General features: G+C 40.7%; 1 protein-coding gene across 9 annotated transcripts in view; it reads left to right on the plus strand.

The window, feature by feature from the left end:
* The window catches only part of LOC132818064 (coiled-coil domain-containing protein 9-like), a 292,055-nt gene that overhangs the window by 260,917 nt on the left and 4,101 nt on the right, over positions 1-27,037 (plus strand). For 7 of the 9 annotated variants that reach the window (XR_009644952.1, XM_060828707.1, XM_060828708.1 and 4 more), the window contains 3 exons: positions 6,165-6,213; positions 15,717-16,611; positions 22,549-22,631. Coding sequence is in view for 8 of the 9 variants with exons in the window: in XM_060828707.1 (XP_060684690.1) it covers positions 6,165-6,213; positions 15,717-16,611; positions 22,549-22,631 (1,027 nt within the window). In the remaining variant the exon portion in view is untranslated. The remainder of the gene's footprint in view (positions 1-6,164; positions 6,214-15,716; positions 16,612-22,548; positions 22,632-27,037) is intronic. The other 2 variants (XM_060828713.1, XM_060828710.1) reach the window with 2 other exon arrangements.

A 27,037-nucleotide genomic window follows, 5' to 3' on the forward strand; every position in this document is an offset into this window, starting at 1 on the left:
AAACTGGAGACTGTAAGAATCTTGAAGATAGCATTAATAATGGGAAGAATAGATTAGATTACTTACTTACAGTGTGAAAACAGGCCCTTCAGACCAACAACTCCACACCGACCCGCCGAAGCGCAACCCACCCATACCCCTACATTTACCCCTTACCTAACACTACGGGCAATTTAGCATGGCCAATTCACCTGACATTTGGACTGTGGGAAGAAACCGGAGCACCCAGAGGAAACCCACGCAGACACGGGGAGAACGTGCAAACTCCACACAGTCAGTCGCCTGAGTCGGGAATTGAACCCGGGACTCAGGCGCTGTGAGACAGCAGTGCTAACCACTGTGCCGCCCACTAAGGCAAAGAGCAGATGAACGCAAAAGAACTGGTGGCCTGAAGTCCATATACTTTAATGCAAGGAGTATAGTGGGTAAGGCAGATGAACTTTGGGTTTGGATTGGTGCCTGGGAATATGGCGTTATTGCAATCACGGAGACTTGGTTGATAGAAGGGCATGATTGGCAAATAAATGTTCCAGGCTTCAGACAGGACAGGGGGAGGAGTTGCATTGCTGGTCAGGGATGACATCAGGGCTGTGCTAAAGGAGGACACTATGGAGGGCTTGAGCAATGAGGCATTATGGGTGGAACTGAGAAATAAGAAGGGTGCAGTTTTATTTTGGGCCTGTATTACAGGCCTCCCAACAGTAAGCGTGAGGAATAAGAACAAATAGATAAACCAATTATGGAAAGTTGTAGAGGCAACAGGGTAGTGGTGTTGGGAGATTTTAATTTTCCCAACATTGACTGGGATACACAGTGTCAGATGGGATGAATTTGTAAGAAGCATCCAGGAGAGTTTTCTAGAGCAGTATATCAATAGTCCAACAAGGGAAAGAGCCAATACTGGACGCGGTTTTGGAGAATGAGCCAGACCGGGTAGTAGATGTTGCGGTGGGGGATTTCTTTGAGAACAGTGACCACAATTCTGTAAGTTTTAGAATAGATGAGAGTGGTCCTAAGGGAAGAATACTAAACTGGGCCAATTATATCAAAATTAGACAGGAGCTGGGAAATGTGGGTTGGACACAGTTATTTGAAGGGAAGTCCACATTTGATATGTGGGAGGCTTTCAAAGGTACGTTGAAGATAGCGCAGGATAGGCATGTCCTCTTGAAAGCAAAGGATAGGAAAGGCAAGATTCGTGAACCGTGGATGACAGGAGAAATCGTACGACTAGGCAAGAGGAAAAGGGAACCATACATAATGTCCAGGCAGCTAAGAACAGAACAGGCCCTGGAAGAATATCGGAAGAGTAGGACCAGTCTTAAACGAGGAATCAAGCGGGCTTAAAGGGGTCATGAAATAGTTTTAGTGAGCAGAATTAAGGAGAATCCCAAAGCCTTTTATTCTTATGTAAGAACAAGCGGGTAACGAGAAAAGAATTGGTCCAGTAAAGGATAATGAAGGAGGGCTGTGTGTCAAATGGGTGAAATTCTGAATGATTACTTTGCATCAGTGTTCACTGAGGAGAGGGACATGATGAGTGTTGAGATTAGAGATAGAAGTTTGATTAGTCTGGATCACATTGACATAAGTAGGGAAGATGTGTTGGGTAAGCTAGAGATTATTAAGTCCCCAGGACCGAATGGAATCTATCCCAGGTTGCTGAGAGAGAAGCGAGAGAGGAAATAGCTGGTGCCCTAGCGTCCTTAAACACAAGTGAGGGGCCAGAGGACTGGAGGGTTTCTCATGTTGTCCCCGTGTACAAGAAGGGTAGTAGGGATATTCCGGGTAACTACAGACCAGTGAGCCTGACGTCGGTGGTGGGAAAGTTGCTGGAGAAGGTACTGAGGGATAAAATCTATTTATATTCGGAAATGAATGGGCTTACCATTGATGGGGAACATGGCTTTGTGCGGGGGAGATCGTGCCTTACCAACTTAATAGGGTTCTTTGAGGAAGTGACCAAGTTGATAGATGGAGGAAGGGCTGTAGGTATCATATACATGAACTTTAGTACAGTGTTTAATAAGGTTCCCCATGTTAAACTAACAGAGAAAGTGAAGTCACGTGTGCAGGGTATTCTAGCTAGGTGGATAAAGAACTGGTTGAACAACAGGAGACAGAGAGTAGTAGTTGAAGGGAGTTTCTTGAAATGGAGAAACGTGACCAATAGTGTTCCACAGGGATCAGTGCTGGGGACTGTGTTGTTTGTGATATACATAAATGATCTGGAAGAGGCCACTGTTGTATGATCAGCAAGTTTGCAGATGACACGAAGATTGATGGAGGAGCAGAAAGCATAGAGAACTGTCAAAGAATACAGGAGAATATAAATTGACTGGAGAGTTGGGCGGGGAAGTGGCAGATGGAGTTCAATCCAGGCAAATGTGAGGTGATGTATTTTGGGAAGTCTAATTCTAGAGCAAATTATTCAGTAAGTGGAAGAGCCTTGGGAAAAGTAGATGTGCAGACCGATCTGGGAGTTCGGGTCCATTGTACACTGAAGTTTACTGCGCAGGTGATAGAGTGGTCAAGAAGGCATATGGTATGCTTGCCTTCATCGGACGGGGTATTGAGTATAAGAACTGGCAGGTCATGTTAAAATTGTACACGACATTGGTTCAGCAGCATTTAGAATACTGTGTACAGTTCTGGTCACCACATTACCAAAAAGATGTGGACACTTTGGAGAGGGTGCAGAGAAGGTTTTGCGATGATGTTGCCTGGTATGGAAGGTGCTAGCTATGAAGAGAGATTGAGTAGGTTAAATTTGTTTTCATTAGAAAAAAAGAAATTGAGGGAGGGACCTGATTGAAGTCTACAAAATCATGAAGGGTATAGACAGGGTAGATAGAGATAAGCTTTTTCCCAGAATGAAGGATTCAAAAACGAGAGGTCACACTTTCAAGATGAGAGGTGAAGGGTTTAAGCAACAAGTGCTTTACACAGAGGGTGGTAGGTGCCTGGAACGCATTGTCACCAGAGGTAGTAGAGGTAGATTCATTTGAGATGCGTCTGGACCGACGCTTGAGTAGGTGGGGAGCAGAGGAATACAGATGCTTAAGAATTGTGCATCAGGTAGGCAGTGGATTTGGATCAGTTCAGGCTTGGAGGGCCGAAGGGACTGTTCCTGGGCTGTAAATTTTCTTTGTTCTTTGTTTTTTGGGCCAGACCGGTATACCCAAGGTTTCTACAGGATACTGCTGCAATGATATTTGCATCCTCGCTGTCCACTGAAGTAATACCAGATGATTGGAGGGTGGCAAATGTTATTCCCTTGTTCAAGAAAGGGAAAGGGATAAATGAAGGAATCACAGACCACTCAGTCTGATGTCAGTGCTGAGCACATTATTGGAGAAGATTCTGGGAATCAGGATTTATGATTATTTGGAAAACCATAGTTTGATTAGAGACAGTCAGCATGGCTTTGTGAGGCGTACGGCATGCCTCACAAGGCTTACTGAATTCTTCGAGGATATGACAAAACACATTGTGAAGTAGAGCAGTGGATGTTGTGTATGTGGATTTTAGCAAGGCATTTGGTAAGGTTCCCCGTTGGAGGTTCATTCAGGAATTAAGGAGGCATGGGATTATAGGGAAATTTGGCTGTCCGGATACAGAATTGGCTTGCCTATAGAAGACAGAGGGTGGTAGTAGATGGAAAATATTCAGCCTGGAGCTCGGTGGCCAGTGGTGTTCTGCAGGGATCTGTTCTGGGACCTCTGCTGTTTGTGATTTTTATGAATGGTTTGGAAGTAGAAGGGTGGATTAGTAAGTTTACAAATGACATGGAGGTTGGTAGAGTTGTGGATAATGTGGAGGGCTGGTATGGATTGCAATAGGACATTGACTAGACTGAGAAGTGGCAGATGGAATTCAATCTGGAAACGTGTAAAGTGATTCATTTAAGAAGGTCGAATTTGAATGCAGATTACAGGGTTAAAGGCAGGATTCTTGGTAGTGTGGAGGGACCTGAAGGATCTTGAGGTCTACGTCCATAGATCCCTCAAAGTTGCCACCTAAGTCAATGGGGTTCTTAAGAAGGTGTATCGTGTGTTGGCTTTCATTAGCAGGGGGATTGAGTTTAAAAGCTGCGATGTTATGCTGCAGCTCTGTAAAGCCCTGGTTAGACCATACTTGGAATGTTGTGTTCAGTACTGGTCGCTTCATTATAGGAAGGATGTGAAAACTTTAAAGAGGGTGCAGAGGAGATTCACCAGGATATTGCCTGGACTGGAGGACATGTCTTATGAAGAAAGGTTGAGGGAAGTAGGGCTTTTCTCATTAGAGTGAAAAAGGATGAGAAACGACTTGATAGAAGTGTGCAAGATGATGAGAGACGTAGTTAGAGTGGACAGCTAGAAAATCTTTCCCAGAGCAGAAATGGCTATCACAAGGGTGCATAATTTTACGATGATTGGAGGAAAGTTTGGGGGGATGTCAGAGATAGGTTCTTTATACAGAGAGTGGTGGGTGCGAGGGATGTACTGCTAAAAGTGGTGGAAGAGTCAGTTACTTTAGGGACATTTAAGTGAATCTTAGTTTGGCACAAGGATGATAGTAAAATGAAGAGTGTGTAGGATAGTTTGATGTTAGAATAGATAAAAGGTCAGCACAGCATTGAGAGCTGACGGGCCTGTACTGTGCATTACTGTTCTATGTTGAGTGCAGCTGAGGAAATTGTGGGTAAACCTGGGAGTTTGGCAAATGCTGGGGAATGGAGAGTTTGTTTCCTTTTGATTTTCTGTCCCACTCATTCTGTCGGAACAGGTTCTTGCTGTAATACAGTGAGTATTTCTGGTGAGTATTCTATTGAGGTTTAGAATTGATATTCTGCAGTGAGTGCACAAGAGATTGCTGCATTGAAGTATTGACTAGGGAGGACATTATGGATGGTTTTATAAGTGACTGGGGGAAGCAATCTTTTATCTCCGAGACCACACGACCTGCTGGAAATTGCATGACTGCTGAATCTAGTAAGTCACACCCCACTTCAGCCACTGGCATTGCAGCCCTGGAATGCCTGCTCAGAGCCATTGAACTTAAATGACTTTCAAAATCTGATGAACAGAGCTTTGCTGATGTGTTGGCATCACTGACCTTCCTCTTCAGAGTGGGTTACTCAGATGTTCCCAAATATGTCATGGTTAAACCAGAATCAGGCAAGTTCATATTCGGTTGGGAAGGCAAAGGTTCACGACTTTGCAATTTAGTCTTCTGGCTCTTCCCACCTGTTTTGAGGAATTAAAGCTTCCTCTACAGGAACTTGCAATTTAAAATAGTTAATGCAGTTGTCATTGAGCACACAACAAAATATTTTCCCTATTTTAGGAACCTGTCAAATGTAAAAGAGGAAAGTGACTGTTTCTCCTTCTGTTACCATACAAACACACGTTTCTGTCAGTGTTAATAGGGAAGGTCCCCCAGGTTGACCGTATTTATACAATATGAATATGATAGTAGAATTTACATTTTGGGTGAAGAATGATGAAAGAATTATAAAGAACTTAGAAAAAGTAAGAAAATTGGTAACCTGTAGATCTAAAATTAATAAGATAAAATGATATACAGAGAAACCATGATTATCCGGTACTTGATTAACCAAATTTCGGATTACCCACACAAGGTTGCAAGGTTCCAATGCTTGACTAACTATGTTATCTGGCATTCGATTAACCAAACAAAATACTCTCCACCCCTGTCCTTCGAATAGTCACGGTACCTCCATAAAGACAGGAAAGACAGTTGGTTCAGTGAGATTAAAATTAAGCCTTGGATGCCAGTTCAGATGTTCCAGACCAATTTTGTTCAATTAAACCAGCCCTCAATAACAACTAGTGTATAAAACTCAGCACTTTGCAACAGCAGTTTATTTATTTCCATAATTACTAATCTTTTGGTAATCCTGTAAAATTAATTGATGTTGAAAGTTTTTGATTGCACAGTAAGGTTCACTGTGTTTGTTGAAAAGGTTGTTTCAAGTTAATCACTAGAAATCTTTATTGGCAAATTGAAGCTTTTTTAAAAAATGGTGTTTCTATATATGAGCAAATGGTAGTTAAAGAGAGTGTTGTGCAAATCTAAATTAACTGCCATCAATAATGTTTATAAAGAAGATTCTGCGCAAATAAGTAATGTGAATGTCATTTATTTTTATACAACAGATTGGATATAAAAGAGAAGAATGAAATACAAAGAGACACTAGAGGACAAGTATGTATGTGATTGCTAAATGGAGGCTTCTGTTGCGCATCAAAAATCTGTTTTAATATTTTATTAGAAATTAACCAGGCAGGGTGAGATATATAATAGTGTATTCCAAAAATAATATAATGAGCTCAATCACAACCTTGCTTTTACCCAGTAATAGTGATTTGGAATGATGCTAGAAACTAGCATTATTAAGATGGGGGTGGGAATCAGAGAAAACTTACATCCTCAGTAACCTGAAGATAAAATGTGTTTCATGTATAAAATTTATATTTAGAACAATAAGATTAAAATAAATAGGAACAGGAGCAGGTTGTTCAGCCCCCCTCGAACCTGCTGTGCCGTTAATAGGACTATGGCTGATCTGACATTCTCCACTTTCCTAGGCAAAAGTGAGGACTGCAGATGCTGGAAACCAGAGTTTAGATTAGAGTGGTGCTGGAAAAACACAGCAGATTCAGTACATTCTTCACTTTCCTGCCCTTTCCCTGTAACTCTGAATTCCCCAATTGATTAAGAATCTGTTTATCTCAGCCTTAAATATACACTAGGACCTTGCCCTCACAGCTTTTGTAGCAATGAGTTCTAAACACATTCAACCCTCCAAGAGAAGAAATTTCTCCTCATCTCAGTCTTAAATTGGCAGTCCATTATTCTGAGACTATGCCCTCTGATCGTAGACTCTGCCATCAGGAGAAATATCCTCTCAGTGTTTACCTTCTCTCAAGTCCTGTAAGAATCCTATAATTTTCAATAAGATCATCTCTCATTCTGCAAAATTCCAACTGCTTCACTTCAGACTTCTCTGTAACTCTCAAAGTGGTTCCTGGAGATAGAGGTCCAGACTGAGTTCATGTATTGACACTAGTTAATGTATACGCTTGGTATTTTCCATGTCTGATTTTTAAAGCAAAATTAACATGTGATGAGTCTTAACAATTAACAGAACTGTAGAAGGAAGAAGAAGGTGCAAAACGGTGTGAATAAAGCAAAAGCAGCATTTAGCCTAGGTCCCAGAGGGTTCAGCATGTCTGTGTAAAGGACAAGACATAATCATTTGCATCGTCTTTGGCCAGAAATGCTAAGTGAATGCTCTATCTTGGTCTCCTCTTGAGATTTTCAACAATGATTTTATTCACTCCACATAATCTTGAGGAATGTCTTTAAACAATGGGTACAACCAACTCTCTATACTCTTCCACACTCCACCCCAAATACTAAGATGTGCTCGAGAACTAACAGTGCTCCTAGTCTAACTGTTCCATGAAAGCTGCAACTGCGACATTCACCTGACAATGTGGAAAACTGCCTAGTATTTCCTGTCTGCAAAAATCAGGTCAGATTTTATCCAGCCGATTACCACCCCATCACTACTTTCAAATCATCAGCAAAGCAATGGAAACTGCTGCCAATGGAGCCATTGAACAGAACTTGCTCAACAACAACGTGCTCACCAGTTGGATTCCAGCAGAGCCACTCAACTCCTGACCGCATTCCAGACTTCGTCCAAATATGGACCAAAACAGCTGAACTCCAGAGATAAGCTGACAGTGATTCAGGAAGCTCCAACAGCAAACAAAAAGTTCGACTTCATCCAGACAAAGGAGCACACTTGATCGGCTCCATATCACAGACATCATTCCCTGGTGATGCCAGATTTGTTGAGTTGACAAAAAAAACAGCATTTCCTTTGTAGAAAATAAGTTTGTGAAATTCATACAGAAACAGTTAATGCAAAGTAATATTTAGGCAGTTTAGCTGCACATCTTGCCGACGTTAGAGGAATGTTCTTGCAAGTCACCAATGCTGAGGGTGAAGCCTTGTGGCCTCTGAGTAAGCTGAGGGATCACCATGTCAGACCTGTCCTATGTTAGAACATTTGGAGAATTAAGAATTTGTTTTTGTTATTTTGATTAAAATAATTTTGTTTCCTTTCTCTTGCTCCAACAAAAATTGGAATAGTTTTGAAGCTTAATGCTTTTAAAAGTCAACTACTTTGTTTTTAATTAAAAACACAGTTTGTGTTTTTCATTGCCATGGTTTTACTATCTTCACCGCCAGCAAAGTAAATTTATTTCCAGACTTATTGTTAATTAAAATCCAATTCTAGGAGATTTTAAATCATTACAGGAACTTAGTCTGCATTAAAAGCTCTTAAACCTAGTCATAAAATAATGTGTCCTCATTCCTTGGAGTTTTCAGATTACAAAAAACATTTCAATAAAATAAATCTCCTCTGCTCCACAATACCACAGCAGAGACAACTTCTCAAAGCTAACCAATCTGAGTGCATAGAAATCCTTGTTTAACAATGCTGGAAGTTTTTTTTTAGTTTTTGAAACTTGAATTGAGCATGAGTTTACAGCTTTCAAAAAAAATGAATCACTGTTTTAACTTGGAATCAATCCTGGATTACATTTGGTAATGGCTGCAATATTAAAGAGTGTAGAATAATTAATAGGTATAGGACAGATGTCAGAGATAGTTTCTTTACTCAGAGAGTAGTAGGGGCATGGAACAGCCTGTCTGCAATAATAGTAGACTCGCCAACGTTAAGAGCGTTTAAATAGTCATTGGATAAACATAGGGATGAAAATGGTATAGTGTAGGATAGATGGGCTTCAGATTAGTTCCACAGGTCAGTGCAACATCGAGGACCGAAGAACAACTACTGCACTGTAATGTTCTATGTTCTAAAATTGTCAGTTCGCCTATGCACAGTAGCAAATCTTCTTAGGAGTAACTATTAAGTAGTAAACTCACTTAAAAATAAATTAAGTATTCAGATCTGCTTAAAAATGAGTTCAGAACATGCAAGCAAATATTACACAAAGGTTATTGCTCACTGTCCAAGTATAATTTGATGCTTTTGGTTATGACTGAGCTTTTCCAGAAATTCTATTCAAAGACCTCAGCTTTGTGTTCAGATCTTTAAGATCGTTTTCCTGCAAAGCTAGTTTTAAGGGAGTACTGTGTTACTTCAGAAAACACCTTTTTTTGTTCTGTTCCATCAGAGAGAATTCTTTGAAGGATCAAATAGCATGTTTGTTTTGAGCCTCTTGTCTCAAGGTTCATGTTTAAGAGTTGCCAGCTGCACAGTTAGGTGGCAAGTTACTTTATTGTTTTCCTTTCAGCAAGGGTTGAAATTCAGCATTAGTTTTTAAACCTTTTATATTAAATTCTGTCTTATTTTTAACACTTCAAATTCTTCATTAATTTGGTTAATTCCTTTAAACCACCATAACCCCAAATACATGAATTTCAATAAGAGGATTGACGCAAGAATCCGTGCGTGATTGATTATGTCACGTCATATTGACAATGAAAGCAATACCGTCTGGGAAATTGGAGGTCAGAGAAATGAGAGTGCAAGTGTACTTTTTAAACTCACGTAACAGTTAATGTGAGTGATATCAATAATCCCGTACCATTTCTCATTTTAATGGAATACATGTTTGGTGTTTTGTGGTCTTGCTAGTTATTTCATACAAAACACCTTTTGCTATTAATACAGTATATATTTCACATTAGAAGCAGCTGCAGAAGAAGAATTCTCTTGAAAATCAGATTGAGAATGTAAAAACATTAATAAATACAATAAATCTCAAGTGTAGTCTGACAAATGTTATCTTCTGTGTGTACATGCATAAGAAGAGCAAAATAAGGAAATTAAGGAAGGAATATGAGGCGTGCTTTTTTTAAAAAATCATATAAAGGTAAGTAAAGGGTTTCATAAGTCTGTCAGGAAAAAAAACCTCTGTGTAGAGAGAATGCTAATTTTTACCTGGCTTATTTAACATATATTTCAGTTCATTAATCACAGAAGTAAATGTATCAGAACATAGAACATTACAGTGCAGTACAGGTCTTTTGGCCCTCAACGTTGATTCAACCTGTGGAACCAGTCTGAAGCCCATCTAACCTACACTAGTCCATTTTCATCCATATGTTTATCCAATGACCATTTAAATGCCCTTAAAGTTGGTGAGTCTGCTGTTCCGTGCTCCTACAACTCTGAGTAAAGAAACTACATCTGATATCTGTCCTATATCTATCACCTCTCAGTTTAAAGTTATGTTCCCCTGTGCCAGCCATCACTATCCGAGGAAAAAGGTTCGCATTGTCCAACCTATCTAACCCTATGATTATCTTATATGTCTTGATTAAGTCACCTCTCAACCACCTTCTCTCTAACGAAAACAGCTTTAAGTCCCTCAGCCTTTCCTCATAAGAGCTTCCTCCATACCAGGCAACACCCTAGTAGATCTCCTCTGAACCCTTTCCAAAGCTTCCACATCCTTCCTATAATGCGGTGATCAGAACTGTACACAATACTCCAAGTGCGGCCACACTAGAGTTTTGCACAGGTGCAGCATGACCTCATGGCTCTGAAACTCATCTGACACACCATATGCCGCCTTCACAAACCTATCAAACTGGGTGGCAGGTTTCAGGGATCTGTGTACACGAACAATGAAATCTCTCTGTTCATCTACACCACCAAGAATCTTATCATTAGCCCAGTACTCTTTATTCCTGTTGCCCCTTCCAAAGTGATTCACTTCACACTTTTCTGCATTAACCTCCATTTGCCACTTTTCAGCTCAGCTCTGCAGCTTATCTATGTCCCTCCATAATCCATAACGTCCTTTGGCTCTTTCCACAACTCTACCGACCTTCATGTCATCTGCAAATTTACTTACCCATCCTTCTACGCCCTCATCCAGGTCATTTATTAAAAATGACAAATAGCAATGGCCCCAAAACAGATCCTTGCAGTACACCACTAGTAACTGAATTCCAGGATGAACATTTCCCATCAACTACTATCCTCTGTCTTCTTTCAGCTAGCCAATTTCTTATCTAAACCGCTAAATCACCCTCAATCCCATGGCTCCATGTTTTGTGGAATAGCCTACAGTGGGGAACCTTATCAAACACCTTACTGATATCCATGTACACCACATCAACTGCCTTACTCTCATCCACCTGTTTGGTCAACTTCTCAAAGAAAGGTTTTTTATTGATTACTTACAGTATGGAAACAGGCCCTTCGGCCCAACAAGTCCACACCGACCCGCCGAAGCACATACCACCCAGACCCATACTCCTACATTTACCCCTTCACCTAACACTACGGGCAATTTAGCATGGCCAATTCACCTATTTTTGGATTGTGGGAGGAAACCGGAGCACCCGGAGGAAACCCACGCAGACATGGGGACAATGTGCAAATTCCACACAGAGTCGCCTGAGGCAGGAATTGAACCCAGGTCTCTGGCGCTGTGAGGCAGCAGTGCTAACCACTGTGCCACCGTGCCGCCCAAGGTACAAGAAGTAAATCTAGAATTAATTAAATATGTACATAATAAATGAAAGGGAAGTATTTATGAAGCTGCAAAGCTAAAGAAAGATGAAGTGCTCAAACTGTCTTAATACAGTGAATGTTCCTAAACATTATGAGGGAAGCATGATCTAAGAACCTAGAAATTATAATGTTAATTCTGCTAAACACTGGAAATCATGCGGCAAAGATATGGAATAATCATAATGCACCCCACCATCTTGACTTGTGAGAACAGGCACAGCATGGCTACCTTCCCCAAGCAGGTGTGGAAGCCAAGTTTGCATGTAGAAGTCATCCTCCCTGTGATGATCCCTTTGCATGGACAATCAGTATAGTGCGTAGGCTGAGAACAAGAACACAAAGTGTTCAGACAAAATTAGCATTGCTAAAGTACTGTAGTGTCTCATAGAATCAAAAAATCGCACAGTGCAGAAAAAGGTCCTTCAGCCCATCAAATCTGCACTGACAAAAAACATTACTCTAAAACTATTCCCACATACCATCACTTGATCCATAGCCTTAAATATTATATTTCAAATGCTTATCCAACTACCTTCACAGGCAGTATAATCCAGATTCCCAGCACTCACTTGGTGAAAAAAATGTTTCCTCAAATGCATTTTGTACCTCCTGTCTTTCACCTTAAAATTATGCATCCTTGTCATTTACCCTTCAACTGAGGGGAGTAGTTGGTTTCTATCCACCTTGTACATGCTCATAATCGCAATACATCTCTATAAGTAGTCATCTGAACCTTCTCTGCTCCAAAGAAGGTATCCCGAGCTTATCCAGCTTCTGTTCATAGCTAAACGGCTCTATTCAAGGCAACATCCTGGTGGATCTCCTCTGCACCCCCTCCAATGTAATCACATCATTCCTATAGTATGGAGCCCAGAACTGCACATGGTACTCCAGCTGTGGTCTATCCAGAGTTCATGAATTACCGTTATGCTGCATATCCAGCCTGTACATGCACTTTGAATTAAAATTGAGCAGTTTAATATCCATGAAAATCTCATAGAATCTAGCAGCAAAAAAGGGGATTATTCACCCTATCATATCTATGCCTCCTGTTTGAAAGAATTGTCCAGCATTCTTCCAGTTTTCTCTGCAAATTAATTCTCTTTAAATGTGTCAGTTACCTTTTGAATTTTCCTGTGAATCTGACTTCACAACATTTTAGATTAGATTAAATCAGATTACTTACAGTGTGGAAACAGGCCCTTTGTCCAACAAATCCACACCAACCCTCCGAAGGGCAACCCACCCAAACCCATTCCCCTACATTTACCCCTTCACCTAACACTACAGGCAATTTATCATGGCCAGTTCACCTAACCTGCACATTTTTTTTGGACTGTGGGAGGAAACTGGAGAAACCGGAGGAAACCCACGCAGACACAGGGAGAATGTGCAAACTCCACACAGACAGTTGCCTGAGGCGGGAATTGATCCTGTGTCTCTGGCGCTGTGAGGCAGCAGTGCTAACCACTGTGCCACCGTGCTGCCCAAAACTAACCTTTCACTTCAGAATGCTATAATAATAGGGTGTAATTTCAGATTACACGCTGCCCAACAACATTTTAGACATTAAAGATTTCAATGACTCTCAGTGTGAAATTTCCCCACATTTCTCTTTTGGTTCTTTGGCCAATTATTTTCAATCCATGACTTATTCCCACCCCTTTGACCAGAGGAAATTTTTTCCTTCGCTCAATCTATTGAACCCCTTCATTGAAGACCACATTAGGTTTTCTGTAAAGGTTGCTACTCCAACGATTCCTGCTTCCACAATCTCCTTCTGTTACAGTACCCTCCTAGAACTTTAATATCCTTGCCAAAGGATGGTGTTCAGAATTCTACACAATATTCAAGCTGAGACCTACTAGCAATTTATAAAGGCTGAGCATGATTTGCCTGTTTGTGAATTCATTGGTCCTATTTGCAAAGCAATGAATCAATCCATTTGCTTTCTTAATTATCTTATCAACCTTCCTTGCCAGCTTCAAAGTTTTTTGAGTGTACAACGCTCCATTTAGGCTATACTGCCTTTCCATTTATTTCTTCCCGAGAGCGTCTTTTCACATTTGTCAATATTAAGTTGGCTGGAATTTCACCTGTGAAATCAGATGGTGTTAGGGAAGTGGGGCTGCTGGGACATAAAATGGTATATGATGGCATTAATTCCCAATGTCATTAAACTCAGTGCCACTTTGCGTGTGGCAGGCAGCAAGCAAATTGGAGACTCTGCTCAATTTTAACAGCAATGGTAATTTTATTGAATGTCAACCAGAGATGGGGAAATGTTGGATAGTCATTACATGTCACTTGTGTGGTGCACATATTACTTTGTCGTTTATTATCTCAAAGCTCCATGTTGTGCTGCATGCAGATATGATTGCTTCAGTATCTAAGGAATTGTGAATGCGGCTGACTGTTGTGCAGTTGACAATGCACTTGCCCTTATGTTGGAGGGAAAATTATTGAAGACAGCTGCGAAGATGTTGGACCTAAGACAGCATTCTGAAGGACACTTGCAATGTTGTCTTGGATCTGAAATGATTGGCCTCCGATATCTCAACCTCGATATAACTCCAGCCAGCCTGAATATTTGGCAAGCGTCCTTCCAAATTACCTGCTGCAGATGTTCCAACCCTGCTGAAATCATCATAACAGAAGCACATGCCTAACTGCCAGTTCTTTCTCAAACAGGGAGAACTTTTGTGCATAGTTGTATCTTCGTTAGAAATGTCATAGAATCCCTATGGTGTAGAAGCAGGCCATTCAACCCATCAGGTCCACACTGACCCTCAGAAGAACATCCCACCCAGACATACCCCATCAATCTATCCCTGTAACCCTGCATTTCCTTTGGCTAATCCACATAGCCTGGACACAATGGGCAATTTAGCATGACCAGTTTACCTTATCTGCACATCTTTGGAGTGTGGGACGAAACCGCAGCACCAGGAGGAAAGCCATGCGGACACGAGAAGAATGTGCAAATTTCACACAGACAGCCATCCAAGGCTGGAATCGAACCTGGGTCCTTAGCACTATGAGGCATTAATGTTAACCACAGTGCCATCCTTCTGGGCAACAAGAGGAGCTATGGCAACCCAAAATTTGAAAGAATTCAGGACAAAAGTAATGGATGCATGCTAAGTCCTTCCATCAACACGAAGACATTCCTTTTAAAAGGTAAAGTGAGTCTTGGACCAAGGATCTCTGTACGCTGAAGTTCTTGAGGGATAATTTTGATGCTATGATCCTGGTTTATACACCTTATTTCTCCATACAGGTTTTATTAGTTTGGATACTATAATGTCTTAATCACCAGTGACATTCAGGATGCTGGCATGATAACTGATGAAAACCGTGGTGACTTTATACATTGCAGTGCATGAAACATCCAGCTCCCACTGACTCACTCAGATCTGGTTCTTGTTCTTTGGTCAGTTTCAGCTTAGGAGAACAAAACTTAAGGAAATGAATCACCCTCTAAGAATTCCTTCTTTAAAAAACTTCAGAACTTTGTTTTAGCTTACATTTTCTACGTCATCGATGTTATCTTCAATTTGCTTCTGGGACAAATCTCTGTGAAATAATTAGTGAGATTAATACATACTTATCCTTATCTGCCTGATTAACTATTCAAACAGTTCAGACAAGACCCAGTCCAATATGTTTATGCAATTGTGGAAAATTAAAGTTTATGATTAAATAGACAAATTCCTTATTGTAATTAATCTCAGTCATAGAACTGAGCATTCATGACAAGTATTGGATTGCCCAAGTTTAAAGACTTAGGTGTTCCAAGATAATGCCCTTAGTTTCTACACTTTTATTGTGGAAAGACGTAGAAACTGGAAAGAATAGGAATCATGTATCACTTTGTTTTTGAAGTACTACAATTTTTGAGTCTATAACTGAGGTCTATAACTGGATCAAATGAACGTGTTGTGGTTGTGACTTGTCCTTTGCTGAATCGGTAACTGTTTTGTGCTGAAGAGGTGAACGTTCTTTACCTATTACAAAAAGTCACTTTTTGAAGGTGAAGGTTTTGAGTACAGCCATGTGTTATTGATATTGGTGAATGTAAACATGTTAACAATGATCTAGTCCTAACATCTGCTTATTTCTGTGCTCTTGTTTAAAGTGGGTGGAGACAGTCACAGAAGAACATAAGAAGCAAAAAGTAAATGAAGATGCTGAGTTGAGGAAGAATGTTGACTTAGATGTGGTCATGTTTGATTGGCAGGAGGCTGAAGAAGGCACTGACTGGATGAATGGAGAGTGGGAAACTATCGAGATGCGTGACTCCCAAAAAAGCTCCATCAATCGCAAAGTTGTTCGTAGAGCTCCGATGGATACTGAAGGAACTGTGAACAAGCCAAAACCTTGCAGTAGTAAGTTGGGTAATCTATCATTGGCCGAGGAGTTGGTACACATCAGGCCTATATTGCACCATAATGTTTCAGGCAAAAGCAATTCTGATTTCCCTTCAGAAAATGGAATTTCAGTTCATACTATTCTGACAAAGAATGACATGCAGGATCTTGAAGATACAGGAAATGTGTTAAAATATTGTTCCCCCTCAGACTCTAGTAAAAAGTCAGCATCGGTTGCCTTTGATGAGATATCAAACCAACTTAGTACTATAGAGGATCATTTACCATTAAAAGACAGAAATCAACTTGGACTTGAATTGGCTGGTTGTCCTAACTCTCTGGATGGTAATGCTGCAGTTCTGGAGAAAAATGTATTAATTGCTGTTTGCGACGAAGAAAAGAAATGTTCTTCAGCTATTTGTATTACAACCAAAGGTTTGGCAATGAGTGTGAAATTGCAAGATCAGTCTGCACAGGAAATTGCTGGGAAATTGCAGCCAGCTGTGATAACAGATCATGCAGTAACTTTGCAGGATGACCAAGGTAACAGTTTCCCTACTTCCAGAGTTGGAATTGTTTCTTCTGAGCATCAACCAGGGAAGTATCAAGAGGAACTGTCAAAAGGAAATGTAAGAACTGACATTGATTGTGAGGAAATTAAAGGTATGCTCTTTTTAACATTTTAAACGATCGTAAGACTCTCCGTTGTAATGTCTTAATTTTACTCTTCATCCTGAACAATATATTGCTTACGTTATCATAAGAAACCATGTTTTTTGGTCATTAGTATTTATTGAAACACTTGGTTCATTTTTCTAAGTGAAATTTGAGGCAATTTGTAGAGGCCACACTCATAAGGCCAATTGCATAGGCAATTAAACATATGGCTTCTTCTGGAGTACTATATCCAGTTCTGGTTGCCCCTGTTATAGGGAAGATATGGGGTTGAGAAAAGGATGTTGCCAGAAATGGAGGGTTTGAGTTATGACAAGAGGCTGGGAATTTTTTCACTGGAGTGTAGGAGGTTGAGGGGTGATTTTATCAAGGTTTATAAAATTACGAGGGGCATAGATAAGGTGAATGGAAGGTGTATTTTCTCTAGGGTGTGACATTTCAAGACAAGGGGCATATTTCTAAGGCGAGAGGCAAAAGATTTAAAAATGATGAGGGGCAGCTTTTTTGCACGGAGCATGTTAGTGTGTGGAATGAACTACCAGAAAAAGTGGTGGATGCGGATATAGTTACAATATTTAAAAGACACTTGGTACATTAAAGTATATTAATAAGGAAAGTTTGGAGGAATATCAGCCAAGTGCAGGGATCATGGTCGGCGTAGACTGGTTGGACTGAAGGCTCTGTTTCCATGCTATATGTCGATATGATCTGTGATCTACATTGGAATAGTTTCTTGGCTTTGGGCACAATCCGAAAACAGGACATAAATGACACTTGAACTTCCTGTTTTCCTAGGAACACATTCTGATCAAGTTTCAGCCCAAACTCATTTGCTTAATCTCACATGTTAAATCTTCAATAAAGAAGAGCAATCTGCTAGTGAGTTAGGAGGTTTTTTTTAATCTTTGCTTTAAAAAATGAGTAGAGACAGAGGCCAGCCACCTGTGGGCGGGCATCTCAGAGATCAGAGAGGCCATGCTGGAGGATTGGAAGATAATCAAGCTTTCTTGGTGCTGAAGGTGGCAGGAGAGACCCAACCAACAAAATGTATCTGGTGTGTCTGGAGATGGTGAATTACATAAGCAACCACATTGCTGTGAGGCTAAATCAGGGTGCAGTGCTTGAAGAGATTTCAGTGACCTCCTTCGCTCTGGCAAGTTGGGTACAGTGCAACAGTCAGATGGCAGACCTCCAGGTCTGCAGATATGCTGTCTGATTAACCTGAGGGAGCATGACACTCCTGAACAGAGAAGACTTTTGTGCTCCAGATGAATATTGACCTCTGAGCAAATCTAAAAGCCCTGATGTGATGATAACATTGGTAATTGAAGTTTACATTTCAGTGGGCTACTGGAATTGTTGAGAGCAGCTAACATAGTCCTAGCCTCTGTCTTTTGCCCTTGCAGAAGAAAAGAACAAACAACGCCAGAGAGGATACTCAGAGGTGATGATGTGTCCCAGTTTGCTAATCCTAACACTGACATTGTGAGGGTGATGTCATATAAGGAAATGGGTGATTGAGAGGTGGGAAAACCTATTGGAGAGGTTAAACAGCTATTGGATTAACCAGATGAAGAGGCGGAGTGCACACCTCAGCTGGCACTGTTAAATGGCCTCATGCACACAAAAAAAGTAAGTAAAGTATCCGGGTGAGGTAGTCAGAAGCTTCTTTAGCAGTGATGTTGTGGCTGCAGGCCATGGCCACGACTGACACTCCCTCTTTGGAGGAGGTTGCTACTCATTCAACTCCTCTGCTCCCCCACTCTCTGAAGTAAAATGTTGTGAAAGGCCCAGAAAGGCACAGCAGCCCCTAGAGACCTTCGAAGTTGTGTAAAGATGCTCCCACAATTCGCCTGCTCTCCTGGGAATCAGCTGTCAGAGCTTGTAAAGCAGAGTCACCCTCCAGGAGATGAGATTGCCACAGAACAAATGAGCCATGACAGCTCCCCAGATATCTAGTACAGACGTACACGATCACTGTTTAGTGGTCAAAAAACTAGTTGATCACAGACATTAGTGGAATCTATTGAAATTCATGAAATGTCTCTGGCAGATCTATTGAAGGAGGTGGAGGTGAAGAAGTTCAGGACACTGTAGACCTTGGTGGCTGTTGACAACTCATGATCCACCTGGTCGTTTTGAACCGAGAACTTGCTGCATATTGCTTAGTCATGTCAAAGAAGCTTACCCTCAGTCTGTAGATCTTGTGCTAAGATAATTCTTCCTTTTTGCTGGAGCTCTCTGCCCTGCAGAGAGGCATGTAGCTGCGTAGAAGGCACTGTGGTGAACACAAATTTATTGATTTCAGTCTTGTCAGCATATTAATTTCATTACACAATCACTCGCCCTGGTGACCCCTGACAAGGGGCAACTTAATCACCGATTAAAAACTCACCCGGAACAAATAGAATCACTGTTGGCTTCCTGCTGACTGCTCTCATAAATTTAACACTTTAAGAGCCTTATCATCTTGATGTATGTATATCTGTAAAATTCCTTGATGTTTAGTTCTGATATGACCGTTGTAGTCTATTTTGAACTAGTAGCACAAGAGAAAACCTTCCATCATATTTTGACTCCTTTTAAGTAAGGTCTGAAAGTTTGGTACCATGTGCCATAATTTTAAAATGATCTTTGCCATTTATAAACAGTTAGTTTGAAAACCAACCTCTGATTTGACAACATGAAATTCAACTCACTGCAAAATCAGAGGCTTTTAAATTAAGATGGTGTGTTTATTTAATATTTTTTCCCACTAAAAATCAATGCACATTCGGGACATAAGTGCACAAATACAAGGAATAACATGCTGTATTATTTCCAAGAAGTTGATTTATTTTTCCCATAGCTTTTTAATAAATTTATCAGCCACATTATCATTGTGAATGATCTAATATTAGTCAGGTTCCATGGGCAGATTTGCACCCAGGTTGTTTTACCCCCTCAAGAATTTAAATACAAGAAAGAGTAGTTTTGCTTTTGGCATGCATGAAAAGACAAAAGCAATATTATATCTGAGAGATTTCATTTTTGTGTGTTTGGATAGTAGCAATTATGCATTTTTTGAACATCCCTGATTGCTCTAAAAACCTTTAAGTACAAAATTTAGGTACAAAGCTTCGCCAACTTTAAGTACATTTAAGTCGTCATTGGACAAGCGTATGGACGTACATGGAATAGTGGAGGTTAGATGGGCTTCAGATTGGTATGACAGGTCGGCGCAACATCGAGGGCCGAAGGATCTATACTGCACTGTTAATATACTATGTTCTATGTTAGTATTAGGCTTTGAACTCAACTACTTCATTTGCATTGAGTAGCTTGTTGATCAATACAGAATTATCATGTTCTGTGGAGCTGTGGTAACATGTAGGTTAGACTGGGTAAGATTGACCATTTCTTTTCCTTGCTGCAAAAGTAGGTAACTAAATGGTATTTATTTTCCTTTTCATTGATTTTTTTTATGGATTGTAACATCAAAGAAAACAGCATTTGGCCTGTGCCTATGTCTGTCAACCCAACCCAGCTAGCCCCAGCCCCCGCCTTTTACCCAGTAATTCTGATAATATTTTTGTCTTCAGGTAATTATCCATCTTACTTTTGAAAGCTGTAGTTGAACTTGCCTCTCAAGAGCTGCATTTCATACCTTAACTATTTGCTGTGAAAAGTTAACCTCGTAACACTGTTGCTTTTGTCAGTTTCCCTTCCACCAATGGAAATAGTTTCTCCTTATCTACTTTGTCTGAACCTCTCATGGTTGTGAACATCATAATCAAATTTCCTGTCAACTCACAACAGTTCATGCTTCACCAATCTATCCTAACAACTGAAATCTCTCATCCTTTGAATCATTCTTGTAAAATTTCACTGGCTCGTACCCAATGTCTTGCATGAAAATGTAGATGGTGAGTTAGTAAGTTTGCAGATGATATGAAGATCAGTGGAATTGTGGATGGTGTAGAAGGTTGTCAAAGGATACAGTGGGATATGGATCAGTTACAGATATGGGCAGAGAAATCAATCCAGGTAAATGTGAGGTGCTGCATTTTGGAAGATCAAATTTTAAGGAAACACATACAGTTAATGTCAGGACCATTGTTGTCCAGAGGGATCTTGGGGTTCAAGTCCATAGCTCCTGAAAGTGGCCATGCAAGTCGATCAGTTGGAAAAGGAGGCGTACGGCATGCTTGTCTTTCATGGTCAGGGAATTGAATACAAGAGTCAGCATGTCATGTTGCAGCTTTATAAGACTTTGGTTAGGCCACACTTAAAGTCTTGTGTTCAATTTTGGTCGCCACATTACGGGAATGGATGTGGAAACGTTGGAGAGGGGTAGAAAAGGTTTAAGAATGCTGTCTGGATTAGAGGGTTTGAGCTGTAAGGAGAGGCTTGAAAAACTCGGGTTGTTTTCTCTGAAGTGGTTGAGGCTGAGAGGAGACTTGACAGAAGTCTGTAACATTATGAGATGCACAGATAAGGTTGATGGTCAGAATCTTTTCCCCAGAGTTGAAATATCTAATATGCACTTACAGTAAGAGGGACAGTTCAAAGGAGATGTGAGGACCATTTTTAGGGATGGTGATGGAGATAGATATGACATGGGCATTTAAGGAACTTTTAGATAAGCCCATGAGTATGCAAGGAATGGAGGATGTGGACCCTTGGCATGCAGAAGGTATTAGTTTAATTTAGTGTCATGTTCAGCTCAGCACCATGCCCCAAAGGGCCCATGCTTGGGCTATATTGTTCTGTGTCTTTACATGCTATTTAAAGTGCGTACGCTGAATTGGACACAATAGTTTGATTCTTCCAATGAGCACCAACACTGTACGATTGCTACGCTGTTCATACTCTTTTTCTGTAATGACCAAGTTCCACATTTCTGGCCAGAGGTCCTGATCCAGTCTGCTTCAGAAATCTGGAATGCACCTCAAATTGAGCTCCTTCCTCTATTACGGGTAAACAAGCCTTGCCTCGTTTTAATGATGTTAGGCGCTGCATTCTGGAAATTCATTTATAATCAGACTGAAAAGCTCTGGAACATTTAAACAACTTTTTGGTGTGTCAGTGAATGAGTATGGAGTTGAGTGAATGAGTGAATTTGTGTGAGAATGTGCAAATGTGTATGTGTAAAGGGGAGGGGCAGGATCTGATCAGCAGTTCAGGAGAGATGGGTGAAAGTATTCAGGTCAAATTAGGATAGTCAAGGCGGTGTCAAGAGAATTGGGTGAAGGAGCAGTTTTTGAGGGGTTGGGGGAGGTGTGTATAGGGTTCAGTGTAGGAGTGAGTCAAAACTGTGCAAAACTCTTTCTCAAACTCACAATCAGAGAGTTTTGAAGGGGAGCAAGGATCCATTGGAAGTTCATTCTCCCTGGTGCGCCACAACTTCAACCTCTGATCATATGTTCAGTTTTCAATTATCTGGAGACTAGAAGATATGAGCCAATATTCCAGTTGATGTCAGGCCAGTGTTGTATAAAGATTCACCGTAATGCATTGCTTTTGTACTCTTTGTCTCGATAATTTTCTGGTGCAAGCCCACGAAATTATACATCTATTTATTCCGATTTTGTAGCTTAAATAAATTCTAAATCAGAAGACATTGCAGTAGAAGGATAACCTAAAATATATTCAAATGTTCTTTAAATGTGTTTTGTTTTTGCTTTCTGAGCTACTGGCAAATAATTATTGGAACATCAGAGAGAGGATAAATTATTCTATTTCTCCATGTCTCCCATAGTGATGACAGAATTTAGTGCATATTTTTAAATTCTTCTTCCACTGATTGAGAAGTCATTCTTCAGATCACATGACATTTTTTTTCTGCTAATGTTGTGATTGGTTGATTGGATTCATCAGGTTATTTTTAAAGGACTTCAAACATGTGTCTATTGTGTATTTACATGTAGCTTTGTCTTTCTTCAGGGACGCCTGATGATTCAGCAAGCTCAAAGGTTTCACCTGATGCTGCCATTCTAGACATTACCAATACTATTAATGGGATGATGGTATGATTAAGAGAATTTTTTTCCAGCTAATTGTTTCAATTGACAAAAAATCCTAATCTAATGTTTAGCTTTGCTTTTTTTTCACATTTGTTGATTAAATACATCTTAGATAGTCCTCAGGATTGAGGTGAAACTCTTCCACTCTGGAGTTGTGGGTCTTGATGTAACTAAACAATCCAGTGATGTATCCACATGCCCTACTAGAAGTGGGGTAGGTGGTCTTTAAAAAGGCAGATGGGTGGGATTCTCAGGTTTTCTCGTTTTCCTGATGATGTTTGCACGTGGCCTCCACATGAGTTTGTGGGAGATGCTCAAAATGATTGACACCTTCACAAATGCTCTTTCTCCAGTTTGGGCGCTCTTGGACAAGAGACTCTCATGAGTTATTGAGGTTATGGAATTCTTCCCAAGATAACTTTAAGAACTGGAAACATTTTCTCTGCTATCCTGCTAACTGCTTGCTGTTCAAAGCTCAAGGTAGAGAGCTTGTTTAGGGAACTTTGTGTCAGGCATTGTAGCTCACCCAGCATAGCAGATTGATTATAACCTGTTTCAAAGCTTGGGATGTTGCCTGAGAGAGGACACTGATATTGGAGAACCCATGTTTCCAGTGAATATGTAGGATTTTGTGAAGGCATATCCAGTGATATTTCTCATTCTATGCATTGTCCAAATCGCCAATGCATACGGGAGGGCTGATAATACTACTGTCCTGTAAAACATGAGTTGGTGTTGGGTTTGAAGTCTTTGTGAGACTTTTAGCGGTTCTGCTGGTATACTGGAGACAATATTGAGTTTCATTGTTGAAATCTATCATCGCTGTAAATAATGCCAGAATATGAGGATTAATCCACATTGTCCACTGGCTTACTGTCAGGGGACAGTGTTGTGTGATGGGAGCAGGCAGAAAGAAGATCTTTGTCTTGCACATGTTTATCTCAAAACCCATTTTCTACTTTGTCTCTGAGTATGTATCAATAACGGTTTGGAGCTTAGCATCCGAGTTTGCAAACAGGAATCATTTGCATACTGCAGCTCAACAACAAAGATTGAGGTCGTCTTGGTTCTGGAATTTCAGGTTGAACAGTTTTCCACTTATTTGTAGAGAAGCTTCAATCCAGTGGCAAGCTCCATGGATTCGGGGTAAAGTGGTGCAGCTAGGAAGTTAGATAACAAAGTTAGTGTGATGGTGCATTGATACTTGTTCCCAGTTTGCACTGTTATTGGGTCTGTGACAGATTCAGTGGTGAAGTGCTGTGAGGATGCCGACAGAGGATAATGATAAGTTTCTGTGGACCACAGAGTTTGACGTGGATGTTCATAGTGGCTCCTGGTTAACAGAGTCAACAGGCTTTGTGAGACCAAAGAAGGCCATGTATAAAGGTTGCTGCTGCTCTCTCTGCACTTGTTTCGTAGTAAAGATCATGTCTACTGTGCGTCTTGATGGATAAAATTGTTTGTGATTCCAGGAGAAGCTCTTCAGTCTCTGGAAGAGGTGATTGAGGTCAAGTTTTGCAATGAGCTTCCCTGTGGTGGGCAGGAGGGATACCCCTCTCTGGTTATCACATTTGATCAAGTCTCCATTCTTGAAGATGGTTACAAATACAGCTTCTTAGAGATCTCCTGGCATGCTCTTTTATTTCCAGATGAGAGAGATAGGGTCATGTACACAAGCCAGAGATTGTGAATCCATTGAGATTGATTTATCTGAGGCAGTGTTTCTGATGCTGCTGCTGTTATTGGGCCAGCTTGATGCTAGACCAGATTATGAGATCATAGACCCCCTACAGTGTGGAAGCAGGCTATTCAATCCATCAAGTACATACCAACCCTCCAAAGAGTATCCAACCCAAACCCAACGCCTCTACCCTATCCCTGTAACCTTGCATTTTCTATGGCTAATCCACCTAGACTGCACATCCCTGGACACTATGGGCAATTTGGCATGGCCAATCCACCTAACATGCACATCTTTTGGACTGTGAGACGAACTGGAACGCCCGGAGGAAATCCACGCAGACATCAGGAGATTGTACAAACTCAACGCAGACAGTCAAATGAGGATGGAATCAAAGTTGGGTACTTGGCGCTGTGAGACAGCAGTGTTAACCACTGAGCCACTGTGCTACCCAGTAGTTGGTCCAGCAGTTGTTCAACTTTGGTCATAGTGTAAGTGGTGTGTTTATCTTGTACTCCCTCAATCTGATGATAATCTGTTCAAGAAGGTACCAGTGTCTGGAACGGGACTGTTGCTAAGGTCTTGTATTTGTCTCTGGTGAAATTGTGTATTTGTTATGACCAGGCTATGCTCTAGGCATTGCGTCAGGAGGAGGACTCCATTGTGTTTACCTTCCTGTTTGTCTTCCTTATCAATCATACCTTTCTAGAGGTTTATGTCTCTCCCTGTTCTGCCATTAAAATCGCCGGAGAATTAGCATTTCTTCCTGACATGGGATCCTCCCACTGTTCCACAATCTGTGGAGGAACACAGCCCTCTTGTCTGACCTGAATGCACACACACCTCATGCTCCTCAAACTCTGCTCACTGATGTTAACCGTGTGCCAATGGATGAGTGCTTATTTCAGCTGTACAGTGTTTTATGTGCCCATCTCCTTGAATAGCATAACCATGACTACTTACTTGCTGTGTTGTTCCCTCCTCCTATTTGATCTGCTCCAGATCCAGTGAAGATCCTATGGCTTCCCTTGGAAGTGCAGACTAGCCTTTAACAAGCTGAGCATAAGCTCATTAACAGATTTAGTTGCTCAGAATCACCAGATCTACATGTCAGTTGGCTTACAAAATAATATACCCACTCTCTTTCAGTTCCCACTTCTAACTGGCCATCAAACTCCTGCTCTTGAGTGGAATTTATAAAATGGTAATGTTCTGTCATTCAAGTGAACGTATCCTTGATGGAAATTGAAAACTACGACTTTCCTTCGTAATTTCAGATTACATTCCAGAACTGGAGATTCTTTTGGAAGTTACTCTTCTATTACATTTGAAACAATTGTTGATTTGTGGATTTGTTACTAGCATTTCATAAGGCAGAGTAACTTAAAACAACTAATGGTGAATAAATCCAGGTCTCAGCTGCTGTGTTTATGGCTTGCAAATTGTGCACATTTATACTGTTCATTAAGGGGCAGTTAGAACCAGAATTCTCAGTTGTTTGTTTGATTGTAATCTTAAAAAGAAACACATATAAGTTTGTAAAAATGTGAAAAAAGTCAGAACGTGCTCAGCAGGTCTAATCATATTTATGAAGACAGTTAATGCACCTTTCATCAGAATCGGTAGTATACTTTTCTAAAAATCTAAATTATGTTTTAAAACCATCTATGTAATGTAATTTTCTAACATGACCAGTTATAAGAAATTGCCTATTTTTACCTACACTAAGAATAAAACATAAGGAATAAAGAAATCGTGCTGCAATTGAGTGGGGCTTTGGTGAGACCAAATGTAATCAGTTTTGGTCTCATTTAAGGAAGGATTAACTTGTATCACATTGAAGCGCGAAGCAGAAGTGGGCTGTTTGGCCCTTCGGCCATTCAGTATGATCATGGCTAATCTTCTGTCTCAATGCTATATTCCCATTTTGTCCCCCCATACACTTAATGCCTTTAAAATCTAATGATGTATCTAGATCTCTTTCTTGAATCTACTAAGTGATTTGGTCTCCATAGTCTTCTGTGGTAGAGAAATTCCACAACCTCACTACCTTCTGAGTGAAGATGTATTTCCTCACCTCATTTCCTAAATAGTCTACCCCATATCCTGAGACTGTAACCCCTGGTTTTTAGCTCCCCGACCCTCCCTGGGAAATATCCCCCCCCCCCCCCGTATCTAGTCGGTCCAGCCATGTTAGAATTCTATATGTTTTAAAGAGATCCCCTCTCATCCTTCTAAACTCTAGTGAATACAGCTCAGTCAAACTAATCTCTTCTCATAGGACTGTCCTGATGTCCTTGGTAGCAGCCTAGTGAACATCTGCTGTCCTTCCTCCATGGCAAGTTTGACGAGAAGTTGATCAAATTCTCTAGCGTTTAGAGGAATGAGAGGTAATCTGTTTGAAACATGCAAGATTCCAAAGAGATTTGACTGGGTGGACACACAGATTTTGTTTCCTCTGGCTGAGAAATCTAGAACATGGACACAGTCTCAAGATAATGGGAGCCAGCATTGAAAATTAAATGAGATTATTTTCACTTATGGATGCACCACTATTGAATATATTTAAGGCTGAGATAGACAGATATGCTTGTCTCTCAGGAACTCAAGACATACAAGGAATGAGGGAGTCTAGTGCGAGTCGTATAAATGTTGGTGGAGTACAGATACAAGTTTGTGATACTGACACACGTAAAGGAGCAGCAGAAGAACATTGATTTGAAACCTG

This window comes from Hemiscyllium ocellatum, chromosome 8 (assembly GCF_020745735.1).
Source record: "Hemiscyllium ocellatum isolate sHemOce1 chromosome 8, sHemOce1.pat.X.cur, whole genome shotgun sequence".
In the NCBI taxonomy this organism is placed as follows: domain Eukaryota; kingdom Metazoa; phylum Chordata; class Chondrichthyes; order Orectolobiformes; family Hemiscylliidae; genus Hemiscyllium; species Hemiscyllium ocellatum.